General features: G+C 27.4%; 1 protein-coding gene across 1 annotated transcript; it reads left to right on the forward strand.

The window, feature by feature from the left end:
- The first annotated feature begins 990 nt into the window (after positions 1-990).
- On the forward strand, positions 991-9424 carry LOC136081539 (piggyBac transposable element-derived protein 3-like). The gene is made up of 3 exons (XM_065798864.1): positions 991-1074; positions 8269-8502; positions 8579-9424. Exons 1-3 carry the CDS (start codon positions 991-993, stop codon positions 9422-9424), a joined length of 1164 nt encoding a protein of 387 aa, XP_065654936.1.
- The last annotated feature ends 4595 nt before the right edge of the window (positions 9425-14019 follow it).

Genomic DNA, 14019 nt, shown 5'->3' on the forward strand with positions numbered 1-14019 from the left:
AAAAGTACGGTACTACAAACATCTAATATAACCAAATTAACAACATGAGCATAACACCAAACATGTATTTGGTTAGGATTTTCTTTGAACATCCATGCTGCGATTTCTTTTTATTCTCCATTCATGTTGGCAGGTCTGTCTGTTGCATTATCGACGCACTTTAAAATATCAATGTTTAATGTTCGCAGAATTTACGACATTATAGTTGATAAATATTTCCCAGTAGAAGATTCGCATGCAACCATTGTTAATAACCTTTAGTAAATTTGGTCATTTACATATCTAACAACAATTGAGCATTGATTTTTAGTTGCTATATCTTGTTTTGGATCAATTTCTAGCAAAAACCTACCAGCTGCCTTAACTTCCAAGGCAATGGTTTTTTGTATCAAGCGACACATAAATTGAATTAGTTTTGTGATTGTGCTCTTGGAGAGGAAAGTTAGCGTGGAAACTCTTCCAGTACTTCCTGTCTTTTTTGTTATGCACTTTTCTCAATGCAAGTATTTATATGCTCGTTTAGGCAGACATCGTATTACTTACAAGCAACACCATTTCTACAATGTTGCCATGATCAAGTTATTTATCTGACAATGTGTATGCCGCTTCAAACTCCTGTCCTCTGTAATTCTAACCTCATTTACCAATCAGCTTTATGATTTCTATGACTCGTAACAATACCTGACGTCGCTTTTGAACTTGTTCTCGTCGTACTGATAATTGTGTCAAAAACGGTAAGTTTTGAACATCAGAATTTGAAATTATTGGAAAGATGCTTCTGTTGATTTGTTATGGCCTGTTGATTTTTTATGTTCTACTGTTTGATAAATGTGTTTTCTATCTGTCATTCCTTTTATAAAAGATTTTAGTACGTCAATCGAAAAAGTGCTGAGCATATTAAATAATATAATGCATTATCGTACTCAGAATAAAATTACCATTTACGGTTCATACCATTATGTTGCACAAAAGATTTCATAATAACCGGATATGCAGCAGATCAACAACAGCATTAACGATTTATTCGCTTACGGTTTCTATGCAGTTAGTGTTTGGATTGATTTGGCTCTGCGTGTGAGTCTCATTTTGCATATATGTTGACAAACTTTCAACTGCTTCCTCTGTAGTACTTTATACTTCATCAGCTACTACAGTATCATCATGCACTGTTTCTGTCAATGTTGGTAAGTAATTAATATTCAAGCTGACCAGAGCCTGTTCAGCGTTTTCTATATTTTCATGAGCTATGCTTGTATTGGAATCTCTTTTAGAAATGAATTCACTTATTTTGAGACATTTATTAGCTGCTGATTGAATCAGTTTTTGTTGTTTATTACGTAATTTTTCAGCTCCTCCCTTTCTTTTTTTATGTTCACCTTTTTTTATGTTCACATATTTTTTTTAATTTTTGACCGACCTGATATAGGCCGGCCCAGCGGGAATTCTCTCGGTGCTCCCTGTGTTCAGTCCGCCACTGGTTGTAATAGTGTTTTAGTTGAACGATATCTTTTCTTAAAACTTGATATTATACTAATGAACTTGATAATATAGAATATTATAATAAAATAAATAAAATATATTATGTTATATAATATCATGTTAATGAAAAATTATTGGTATATGTGAAATAAATTTACCAGAAGGATATTTTCTCTGAAGAGACCTTGTTCTGCAATAAAATTTCACATACATCACAAAAGCTATACAAAGACTTAGTTTGCAAATAGCTTCTCGTATATACCTGAATATTTCTGACAAAAAATATAGATATAAAATATAAGTTTTTATTAAATAAAGATAATAATTTTAAACAATTTTAAAAAGTGAAAAAATGAAAGGAAGACTTATCACTAAATTTTGATCTAAAAATTTTAGTGTTTCCATGCGCTTTGCACGCTGAATTTTTTGTCAATGTTTATATTGAAACAAACCGGGCGTGATTATAAGTATTTTTGATCAATACGTGGTATTGAACTCGAATTTGAAAAAATTTGAAACTATATGCGCATTTTTCTGAAATCAACAGGAGAATATAAAACGTGATAAATACTCTGGCTATTTACAATACCAGATGTGCTGGCTGATGTAACAGTATTTTAAAAGAATTCCATTCATTGGCAGAAAAATTGTAGTTTGGTGCCTCTATCCCAATGGCAAATGCCAATGCCATTAATAAATTTGTAGCCCACTCTTACACCTATACTTTTTCATACCAAACTATTGAAATTTTAACAAGAAATGAGAAATTTATAGCAACTTGCTTTAGGAAAAACCTAATTTTGACCATAGTTTCTTTAACAAATTTATAAATTCAAAGTTCGTCACTTAAAACCACATAACTTTTTTGAGTCAATTTTGATACTTTTTTTTACCTTAAAAATACTGACTTACAATACCGTATTCCAACGATATTTAACAATATCTAATATTTGATCAATTTAAAAGTTTAATGTCACATACCTAATTCTAAAATACTTTAGAAGACAAATTATATAATAGACTTTTATTTGAAATAAAAATAGATGGATAATATATAAAGAGTTAAATCAAACATAAATTTAACCAATAATAATCCTCAAAAGCGATGTTATCTAAATATTGTTACTAAATAATTATTATTAATTATTTAATAATATTTAATATTACTAATATTTAATAATAATAATTAATTGTAACTAACATTAAATACTTACAAATGCTCGGTTTTTTTTATTTATTTGCCATACAGTGTGGTGGCCATAAATTTGTAACATCACGTGTTAAAACACTATCTGTTATCAGATGATTGGACTGTTCATATAGTCCAGAAATATTTAAAATAAAAATAGTATTAAATATTCTCCATAAAAAGATTATAATATCTTAATCATGTCAAACCTTCTTTTAGTTGAAATAAATGTTCCTTATAAACTAAATGTTTTTAACATTCTTGGCTTTATTTCAACTGTAATATAAACTTAACCCTCTTTTCAAATTTATATGCAATAAAGCTGAAAAATAAATATGATTTAAAAAAAAACTTATCATTTTTAGCAACAAAAATGATGAACATATGTTAGATAAATATTTATTAACATCTAAACTTTATTTACAAATATACCAACCCATAAGACATGCTATAACGGGTTTTCAGTGGACTTTTTATAGAAATTTTGAGCGCACCACTGCAGTTTCTCGTTGATTACTTAGTGCACCATTAGTAGCAGCCGCCAAATGTAATAGGCATATGAGTAGTTATTATTAAAATGTCGGAAAATTGTTGGTTTGCAATTTATAGCGGTTAAGCAAAACTTCAATAAACCGTTAAAACATGCCATTATAGGTCCTTTGCAAATCCGGTAAAACAATGTTTGCTGGGAATAATCTGACTCCTAAAATCTTAATTTTAATAAAAATCTCATGTAGATTTTTATTAAACAAAATTTAACAAAAATCTAAATAAGAAGTATTTTTTAAAAATAAATCAAAGTAACAAATATAAATTACCTTAAAAAGTAAACAAATAGAGAGAATATAGTATATTTTATAAACGACCTAAGCTTTGGAACTCTTTCCTGAAAGGCAATTTAAATATGGCAAAATCATTAAAATTATTTCAGTATAAAACAATAACTTACGTTTTAAATCTTACGGAATATTTTATATTCATAATTTTGATTTTTGTTTACAAAAAAAAAAAAATCTTCTTATTTAGTTTGTTATTTTTAAATGTTATATGCAATCTTTATATATTATATGTTGTTTATGATATTATGTATTTAATTGGAAATTTTTATTTGAATATCATTTTTTATGACATTTAGAGACTTTTAATATTTTTGAATATTGTATTCTCTTTTATTTGTATCAAAATATATGTATGTATATATATATATATATAAATATATATATATATATATATATATATATATATATATATATATATATATATATATATATATATATATATATACATATATATATATATATATATATATACATATATATATATATATACATATATATATATATATATATATATATATATATATATATATATATATATATATATATATATACATGTATATATATATATATATATATATATATATATATATATATGTATATATATATATATATATATATGTATATATATATATATATATTAGTAGTAGAAAATCACTTAACAAAAATTTTTTCCATTTTACACTGTGTTTCATCAACAAAGATTCATCAGAAATGGATGATCAAATTAATAAAAACTTCAATTTATACCAAAAATTAAATTATAGGAAGTTGCAAATGTCTTAACTACTGTAAATTTTCACACATTTGTGGAATTTGCTGACACTATTATAAAAAGAATTCTTTAGAAATGATTACTTATGGTATTTATTTAAAAAGGGTAGTTAATGTTAATATTATTTAAACTCATTTATTTTCATAGTTTTTTAGGAGAAACTTATTTTCGTGCCTACATTTAGAAATTAATTCCGATCTTTTGTTTAATAAGCATTCTTGATTTGCATGTGTAATTATTTCAAATTTTTCTTGTAGGCATAGTATGCATTTTTTGGAAATATTGTTATATGCAGACGCTGTTTTAAGGATAGATCAATTTAGTATAAAATCATCAATATTTTTTTCTTTTAATTCCCATATATATTTTGACAGCATGGTGTCTATTGAATACCTTTTATTCTTGAAAGATTGCTTATGATTGTCAAAACGTTTTTTCCATTCACCCTCTGTTATGCCAATATATTGTTAATCAGGTACATTCTTAGAAGAAACAACACATTTATATACAACATTTTTTGATAAACAACTTCCACTCATTGGACAATTGATTTTATGTTTACAATTGCAATTTTCTGTAGTTTTTTCATTTAGGATTTCTTTTTTGTTTAACAAAGCCTTATTGTGACCTTTTATAATTCTTTCCATATTTTTTGTGCAACTGTAGCTAACTTTAATTGTATTTCGATTTAAAATTTTATGTAATTTATTAGATCGCGGGAAATGCTTATCGACCAATTTTAAAAACACTTTTTCTATGTTAGTAGAAACATTTTTGCTATATGGGGGGTTGAACCAAATTACATTTCAATTTCTATTTCGTTTTTTTGTATTCTTTTTTTCAGGGTCAAATTTTAGTTCAAAATTTTCAAAACCACTTTTTTTTAAGGCATCTTCAAATATTCGTTTAGAGGAATTGAATGTATTTTCATTTTGAGGAGTTTTGGTTTAGTCTGTTATTAATTGAAATCGGGATTTGTTTTAGAACTTGGGGTGGATGGTTAGAGTTAATGTTAATATATAATAGTCCATCGTTTGGTTTTTTGAAAGGCTTATATGAATTTTCAGAGAGGTTAAATGTGACATCAAGAAAATTCACAATTTTTAAATTTATGTTTATTTCGATTTGAAAGCCAATATTTTTACAAATTTTTATAATATCTTTTCTAATTTTGTCGAGCTGTGGACCAGATTTTATACGCATTACTATTTAACCATCGTCGCGATAAAGGCCTAAATCTTTTATATTGATTATTTTACTTAACAAATCTAAAATATATAGTCCAACAAATTCACAAATTTCCAAAATTCGCAAATTCCACAAATGTGTGAAAATTTACAGTAGTTAAGACATTTGCAACTTCCTGTAATTTAATTTTTGGTATAAATTAAAGTTTTTATTAATTTGATCATCCATTTCTTATGAATCTTTGTTGATGAAACACAGTGTTAAATGGAAAAAATTTTTGTTAAGTGATTTTCTACTACTAATATAATTGCTCTGTTCTTTTAAGAACATTGAGCACTCTATTGTGTAGAATACTTTTTAAAGTTGATTAAATATATATACATGTATATATATATATATATATATTATATATATATATATATATATATATATATATATATATATATATATATATGTATATATATACATATATATATTTATGTATATATATGTATATATATATATATGTATATATATATATATATGTATATATATATATATATATATATATATATATATATATATATATATATATATATATATGTATATATATATTAAACTTTTATTCTATTTTATTCTATATATATATATATATATATATATATATATATATATATATATATATATATATATATATATATGTATATATGTATATATGTATATATATATATTAAACTTTTATTCTATTTGTCTTAATAGAGTATAAAATATATATAAGTCTTGAATATTGTATGGTTTATCTGATGATCGAGCCAGGAACATGGAAAATGTTTCAAAAAATTGTAGATGGTTGTTTGAGCTAAAATTATGTTTGTTTAAATTCGAATTTGCAACTTTCTAAGCCAAAAATAGAATTTGAAAACATAGCATTTTTGATTCGTCATCCGTGATAACCGGATCCATGCCTTGATGTTTTAAAATTTGTTTTTTAACTACTAATTGGATAGGATTTCAATTAGATTGGATTTTTCAATTAGATAAATTATTAATTGGAACCTGTTTATTGGAACCCGCAAATGGAAAGTAAAACGCCTATTTAAAAACTGACGCTGACGCTCTAAAACTTAAGCAAACTTTAAACTTGTTTCAAAAGTTCTATAGGAAAATTTAAAAAAAACTCTAAACTTCATTAAATTATAACAAATTTTTAAAAGTAGTAACAACTCATAACAACTCCTTAAAAGATATAACAACTCCTTAAAAGATGTAGCAACTTTTTAAAAGATAATCAATGTTTTTTATTTTACAATATTTACTTTTAGTAACCAATGAAAAATGCAATTTGTAATTGTTTTATGGCATCAAATAATACAAGATGGTTATATCAAACGAAAGAGGATAAAGTTTAAAAAAAATGAGTTAAAGACCAAAATTTTAATATTTTATTCAAAAATCAGAATTTTTTTTTATTAGTGTACCAACTTAAATGTTTTTATACAAACTTTACATCTTTAGGCAAAAAAAAATTTGTTTAACCATCTGGTATTGATTTCTCCACACCTATAGACTTGATATTTATTACCAAAATATGGTTTAATAAAACATCATCACCAAATATAAAAAGTAGTGATCTCTTCAGATATGACAGAAATGATGGTAAAGGAGGAGTTGCCATTAATTCAAGAACTTGCCTAAACGTAGTCGATCTAGGCTTTTCTCAAATTTAATCTTGCTTTACATTTGAATATTCATAACAACTATAGCTTTCATTCCCAATCAGAAGCAGTAACAAGTTACTGATTGGATTATAGACTGCCCACCAAAAATGATGGAAAAAACAGCAAAAATAAAAATTGTATAGTTTTTACTTTTTTTAATATTGTCTGGAATGTAACTATTCGACTAAATTTAAAGCAAACTGATAGAAGCAAACTTATTAACACACTCAATGTACACTCAACCAACATTCATTTTAAAAAAGATAAATTTATTAACACATTAGATTTTGTTATAACAGACTTTCAAGAAAAGTAAGTAAAATAACTTTTGAATTCTCAAAGGTGCATCACAAGTTACTTTCTTCTCAAACCTCTATATTGTGAACCTGATCTTCATAACTCCGTTTGTTCTTTCAAAATTATGCTGAAAAAACTACGAGCAACTAAATGAAGCTTTCAATAGTTGTGATTGGATTGCTATATTTAAATATCTAGTTCTTACAAAGGTAGTATTAAACGTAATATTAATTTTTTACAAAACAGTAGACAGATATATATCATTAGCTATGTGCTAAACTCATACCTCCAAAACACAAAAATATAAAAACACAAAAAAACATTAAAACACAATCAGTTCATTAATCGGAGATCAATCTCTTGTAGAAGCACATGTACTTAACCCTACTATTATGTTGGGGTCCAAACGGACCCCACGAGTAGTTTGTTTTTGTATTATATATTTATGTAGCTAGTATTTTTTTTCAAAATTTTATGTATCTGTTAAATATCACAAAGTGTACAAAGACCACAAAAATATTTTTTGAAAATTGCTTCCTTTTTTTAGTTATTTTCAAAATATACTTCAATGATGTTAGGGTCCATATGGACCCCAACATCATTAATGTATAGTTTTCTTATAAACTTAATTGTTTTTCATAACTTATGCTTTTAAAAACTGTTTTTATTTTTTTTATTTGTGACTCAACCTTTTTCTTTGATAATTTTAGATAAATTAGATAAATTTAGATTTCATAAAAAATATTAAAAATTATAGCTGAAAATAAAAAAAGAGTTTGTATTAGATACACTGCTGAACAGGCTTAGGAACTATTGTTTGCATCGCTTGATAGAGATCCATCAAGTGAAGAAGAGCTAACATCTGATGATGATGATGAGGAAGAAGCTGAGCTGTCTGTTGTTGAAGTAACAACAGACAGCTCAGAATACACTGAGTCATCAGATGATGCTGATTTTCAAGTAGATACTCCTGCAATTTCAAAGGCAGAGAATAGGTCAACACCAGTATTAGGAGCTAGAAAATGTAGAACTCGTGGTGGAGTTAGAGGCATTAGCAGCATTTATGGCTTAAATAGTTAAAGGAGAATATTTAACACCTGATAGTTATGCAAATCAGGTGTTAAATAGAGGAAATATACATAATGATAGAGCTGAGGAAATAAGTCCAGGTAAAACTAATGGAATGGTTGAAACTGAAGTGGAAGTTAGCAGTACAACAAATGTTTATAAGTGCCCAAAAAGTAATGAAATATGGCAAAAACAAAGACTAAACAATTCTAAAAAATTTGCATCACAAAATGTCATGAAATTAAAACCACGATTAACACCATATGCAATACGTATGACAAATTCAATAAATGATGCTTTTCAACTTTTTTTTACCCCAAAGATCTTCAAGATAGTTCTAACTAATTCAAACAAAGAAGGTGAAATTGTTTTTAAAGAAAAGTGGGCACCAATATCTGAGGATGAACTAAATGGGTTTCTTGGACTTTTATTTTTAGCAGGTGTTTACCGATCAGCAGGTAAAGCTACAGAGGAGCTATGGGACATTAGTGATGGCCGGCAGATTTTTCGTTCGGTAATGAGTCGTGAGCGTTTTCATACCATTTCAAGAGTTTTGAGATTTGACGACAAAGCAACTCGATTATTAAAACGCAACAATGACAAATTTGCACCTATTCGTGTGGTTTTTGACGTTTGGGTACAAACACTTTCAAATAGACCATATGAAAATGTTACTGTTGATGAACAGCTAGTTCTATTTCGTGGACGTTGTTCCTTTAGACAATATATAAAATCCAAACCAGCTATATATGGCTTAAAGCTATGGTTATTGTGTGATTCTAGTACCAGCTATGTCTTGAATGCACAAATTTATACCGGTCGTATTCATGGGGAGGGACCAGAAAGAAATCAAGGGCAAAGAGTAGTACATGATTTAGTTGAAGTCATAAAATGATCTGGAAGAAATGTTACAATGGACAACTTTTTCACATCAGTAGCACTTGCAAATGAACTTTTGGAGAAAAAATTAAGTGTAGTTGGAACGATGCGCAAAAATAAAAAAGAAATTCCTACAGAATTTTTACCTGCTTGAACACGAGAAGTCTACTCTTCATTGTTTGGTCACCAAGAACAGTTAAATTTAGTCTCAGTCCCAAAGAAAAGAAAGTCAGTCATTCTGCTAAGTAGCAATCATCGTGATGCAGAGTTATCAAATCGCCTTGACAAAAAACCACAGATAATTCTGGACTATAATTCAACAAAGGGTGGAGTAGATATTCTTGATCAAGTGGTGTCTACTTTTTCTACAAAGAGAATGACCCGCAGGTAATTATAAAAAAAGCAGTACTCTAAATAAGTTTATGAAATCTATTATTTATTAGTCTATTTTTTTAATTCAGGTGTCCTATTGTAATCTTTTACAACATCCTAGACATATCTGCTGTTAATGCTTTTGTAATTTGGATGCATTTAAATCCTACATGGAATAAACAGAAGACGCATTGCAGAAGATTGTTTTAAAAAGAGCTCGGTAAATCTCTGGTAGCAAACCAACTCCATTCAAGACTGTTACTTTCAAATTTATCTTTAAATTTACACGATTCTATTTGCGAGTCACTTGCAAATATTTTATCACAAAATGTTGAATTAAGTTCTTCTATGTCATTCAACGATCCACAAAATAACACAAAAAGGAGCAACGATGAAATCAAAGCAAAATATAATAGTATTTTTAGTGTGAAAAGAAAACGAGGTAGATGCAACCTCTGTGTTATATCACTTCATAAAAAAGTTCGAAGTACTTGTGATAAATGTAACAATTTTGTATGCTGTACACATAGCAAAATTCTTCGTGAACACTGTGCAAAGTAAACCATACATGCATTTATATATATATATATATATATATATATATATATATATATATATATATATATATATATATATATATATATATATAGATATATATATATATATATATATATATATATATATTTGTTTAGATTTTTTTTTAATAACAAAGTAATGTATTATTCTTGGTAAAACCAAATAAAACTATCTTGGGTAATCTTTTTAAACAACGAATTATTTTATTAAAAACATAATTATTTAGTTGGGGTCCGTATGGACCCCAACGTAACAAGTGTAAGTCAACTAGCGACGGCATAGTAGGGTTAAATTAGATCCTAACAAGTTGTTTGATACCGACGGCGCAAGTCCATTAGTTCTACAAAAGTGTGCAAAATTGTTAGCTTAATTGTTCCAACGTTCAGGTAATCAAGCTCAATTACAGAATATTTGTTAGAATCAAATAGTCAGGGTCGGACTGTCTTGAAAAAACCGCCCGGGATAATTGGTCATGGCGGCCAACTTTTTCTTTTATTTTATATATTTAATATAGTAATTAATATAATATACGGGGGCACCGAAAGCCTTTACGCCACCCGGAACATCAGCCCCGTGTGGCGCGATTATTTTTCTAAATTTACCTATATTATCAGAAAAGGATTTTTTTTATTTTAAGGAATCTTTTTTAGTATTTATTGTTATTTTATGTATAAAAAAGAACTTTTTAACTTCCCAGCCTAAATATTGATAAAAAATAAATATTTCTAAAACACTGCTGTAAGTTGGAGTCTAGAAATTATATACAAAATTGCTATTCACTATTGACTAGAATAGCAACAGTTTCATCGTTTGACTAGTCGATGCCAAAACATTAATGAGGGTACTTTTCCCAAGAAATAAAAGTTAATGATTGTAAACTTGACTAGCTGAGCAAATTTCTTTATCTGTTCAAAATATATTTCAATTTCGAGAATAACTCTGATAAACAAATAAAATTTTATTGTGCACATCTTGTTAACTAGGTGGTTTTTTAAAACAAATTAAATATGCTGATTTCAAATATGCAAACCATTTTTCACCATCACGTCAAGTTGTAAAGATATTTGGGTTCAAATCTTTAGTATTTAAGGTAAAGTCTCTAATATTGTCGAAAGTTATTCAAAAGTATGTCAACCTGGGTCTCAAAAGAAGCGTATTTACATAGAGATTTTAGAAAAGATAAATATTTTTACTTAAAATTTATTGACAAAAAAAATTATGTGAAAAAATGCTAAGGACTTTTAAAAAAATTTCAACAAAATGTTTCTCAGCAATAATACAAAAAGTACTTATTTTTATTACAAACAAATACCATTTTTAAAATCTCTATAAAAATACGCTTTTTTTGAGACCCAGGTTGACATACTTTTGAATAACTTTTTTTTTGACAATATTAGGGACTTTACCTTAAATACTAAAGATTTGATCCCAAATATCTTTACAACTTGACGTGATGGTGAAAAATGGTTTGCATATTTGAAATCAGCATATTTAATTTGTTTTAAAAAACCACCTAGTTAACAAAATGTGCACAATAAAATTTTATTTGTTTATCAGTGTAACCTTTCAGAAAAAACTTGAGATGAGCATAACGCCAACACAAACTTCCAATACAATAACAAACAGTACATTTTTTGCGTATGTTCCGTTTGGTCATTTAGTATGGCCTCGATATGTTTTCATTCATTTAAAATATGGTGAATAGAAAGTTATATACACTCACTTCTTGTGCTTATGGGCTAGAAAATCAAAGCCAAACATAAGACATACAGAATGGATTTCAATTGATTGACCACACTCATTAGTCATGGTAGGCCACGCAAACAATCATCTTTGTGCGACACATAGATCACATATTGGTGGAAAGCCCTTACGGTCTTATCACAGAGCACTGCAAAAGAGCATTTAACACGCCTTTTTCCTGACCGATATTACAAAGCTTACCCGTATGTGAGGTTAGAACCACTGATACTTTGTTTCTTAGGCAAATACGCTACCACTGCGCTACACGGCTACTTCTCCGTTGTAAATAATACTAACCTAGTGTACTGTTGATGTGAAATGTAGGAAAAAAATTAAGAAATATTTCTCAAAATTGTAAATAAGTTGCTAATTGAAAAGTAACTTGGAACTAAAAGTTTCTTTAAATTTTAGGGCTTCTGGCACTGGTTTCTTTTAAACTGGTTTCTTATTAAAAAAAACTCACACACACAAAAAACGTGTTTAGACGTCTTATAAAATGAAAACTTAAATTAAAACGTCATTCAAGCTAAAGAATAATAAAGTCATTGAAACTAAATCATAAAGAATTGTCTAAAGTTAGATAAGTAAAGCTAAAGTTATCTAAAGCTGAATTTTTCCTACTATTTTTTTTTTAATTGCTTTATCGCCCATAGGCTGCAACCTATTTTAGCTTTTGCCTTAACCACCATTTAGTTCATATACTAAATGGTTATCAACAAAATTTCAATGTACAACCAACAAAATACACAGTACAACAAAAATAAATAGTATAAAATTTATAACAACAAAATATTATTAATAATACCAACCCGTGACTTTTCTGTAAGTAAACAATACACAAATAACAAAAGATTTGAAAAAAAATATTTTATTTTTATTTAGGTGCCTCAAGAAGTCCTTATGGTCGTATCACAGAGCAACGCGGAAAATCTACGTCATATAAAATAAATAGTTTAACATTTATTAACTAAATAGGCTTGTTTAGATTAATATAATACTTCTTTCGATCCGTTTAAGATGGCAGTCAAAATTTATATTATTTGCCGGAAGATGTGCTATGGTACATCTATATATTAGCACAAAATATAGTAACTTTGTTTTCTGGCCTATTATAGGCTATAACCTATTACAGAGCAGAAAAAAAGTTGTCATATTTTTAGATACATTTCAATTTACTGTTGATTATAATTATCAACGGAAAACAAAATATAGTGTAACTAAAAATTTGTTTTTAATGGCAATATCCCACCGGAAATATCCCAGTATCCCGGCGGCCCAGTCCAAGCCTGGCAATGTTACTCTTTTATATCGAATTGGCTTAAAAACAGATCTAGCATAATATACCTCTCATCTCTGTTACTTGTAAAACTATTTAAAACTATTTAAAAAGTAATTAAAGGTAAAATTACAGAATATTTGTCATATAAAAATCACATAATTATAATCTACTTGTCAACACGAATTCATTACAAACAAATCAACTGTAATACGGTTATTGAAAATACGTAGGGTTGGAGCTTGGTGATAAGACAAAACAATGTCTTCTACTTTCCCCGCCAGTGTTTTTATTTATATACTTTTAAATTGTAAATGTTTTTAAACGGCAAAATTTAAAAAAAATATTAAATTAAATAAAAAAAACATAATAAGTGTTACAAATTTTCTGGAAACTGGAGATTTTATAACTTTCGCTAAGTCAAAAAAAAATTAACAAACATTCCTTAGTTATGCGAAAGATTTTAATCAAGTACCACAGATCTTTATACACTATACACTATTACATACCGTGTTTTTTAAAAATTTAAAATTTTAGAAAAGTGAGGCATTATTGGTAAACTTTCTTTTTACATAAACTTTTTCCGTTTAAATCGTCGCCAACGTGTTGTTTTAGGAGAAACAATGTCTGATTGGGTTCCTGTT

The sequence above is a fragment of the Hydra vulgaris genome, chromosome 06 (assembly GCF_038396675.1).
Source record: "Hydra vulgaris chromosome 06, alternate assembly HydraT2T_AEP".
In the NCBI taxonomy this organism is placed as follows: Eukaryota; Metazoa; Cnidaria; class Hydrozoa; order Anthoathecata; family Hydridae; genus Hydra; species Hydra vulgaris.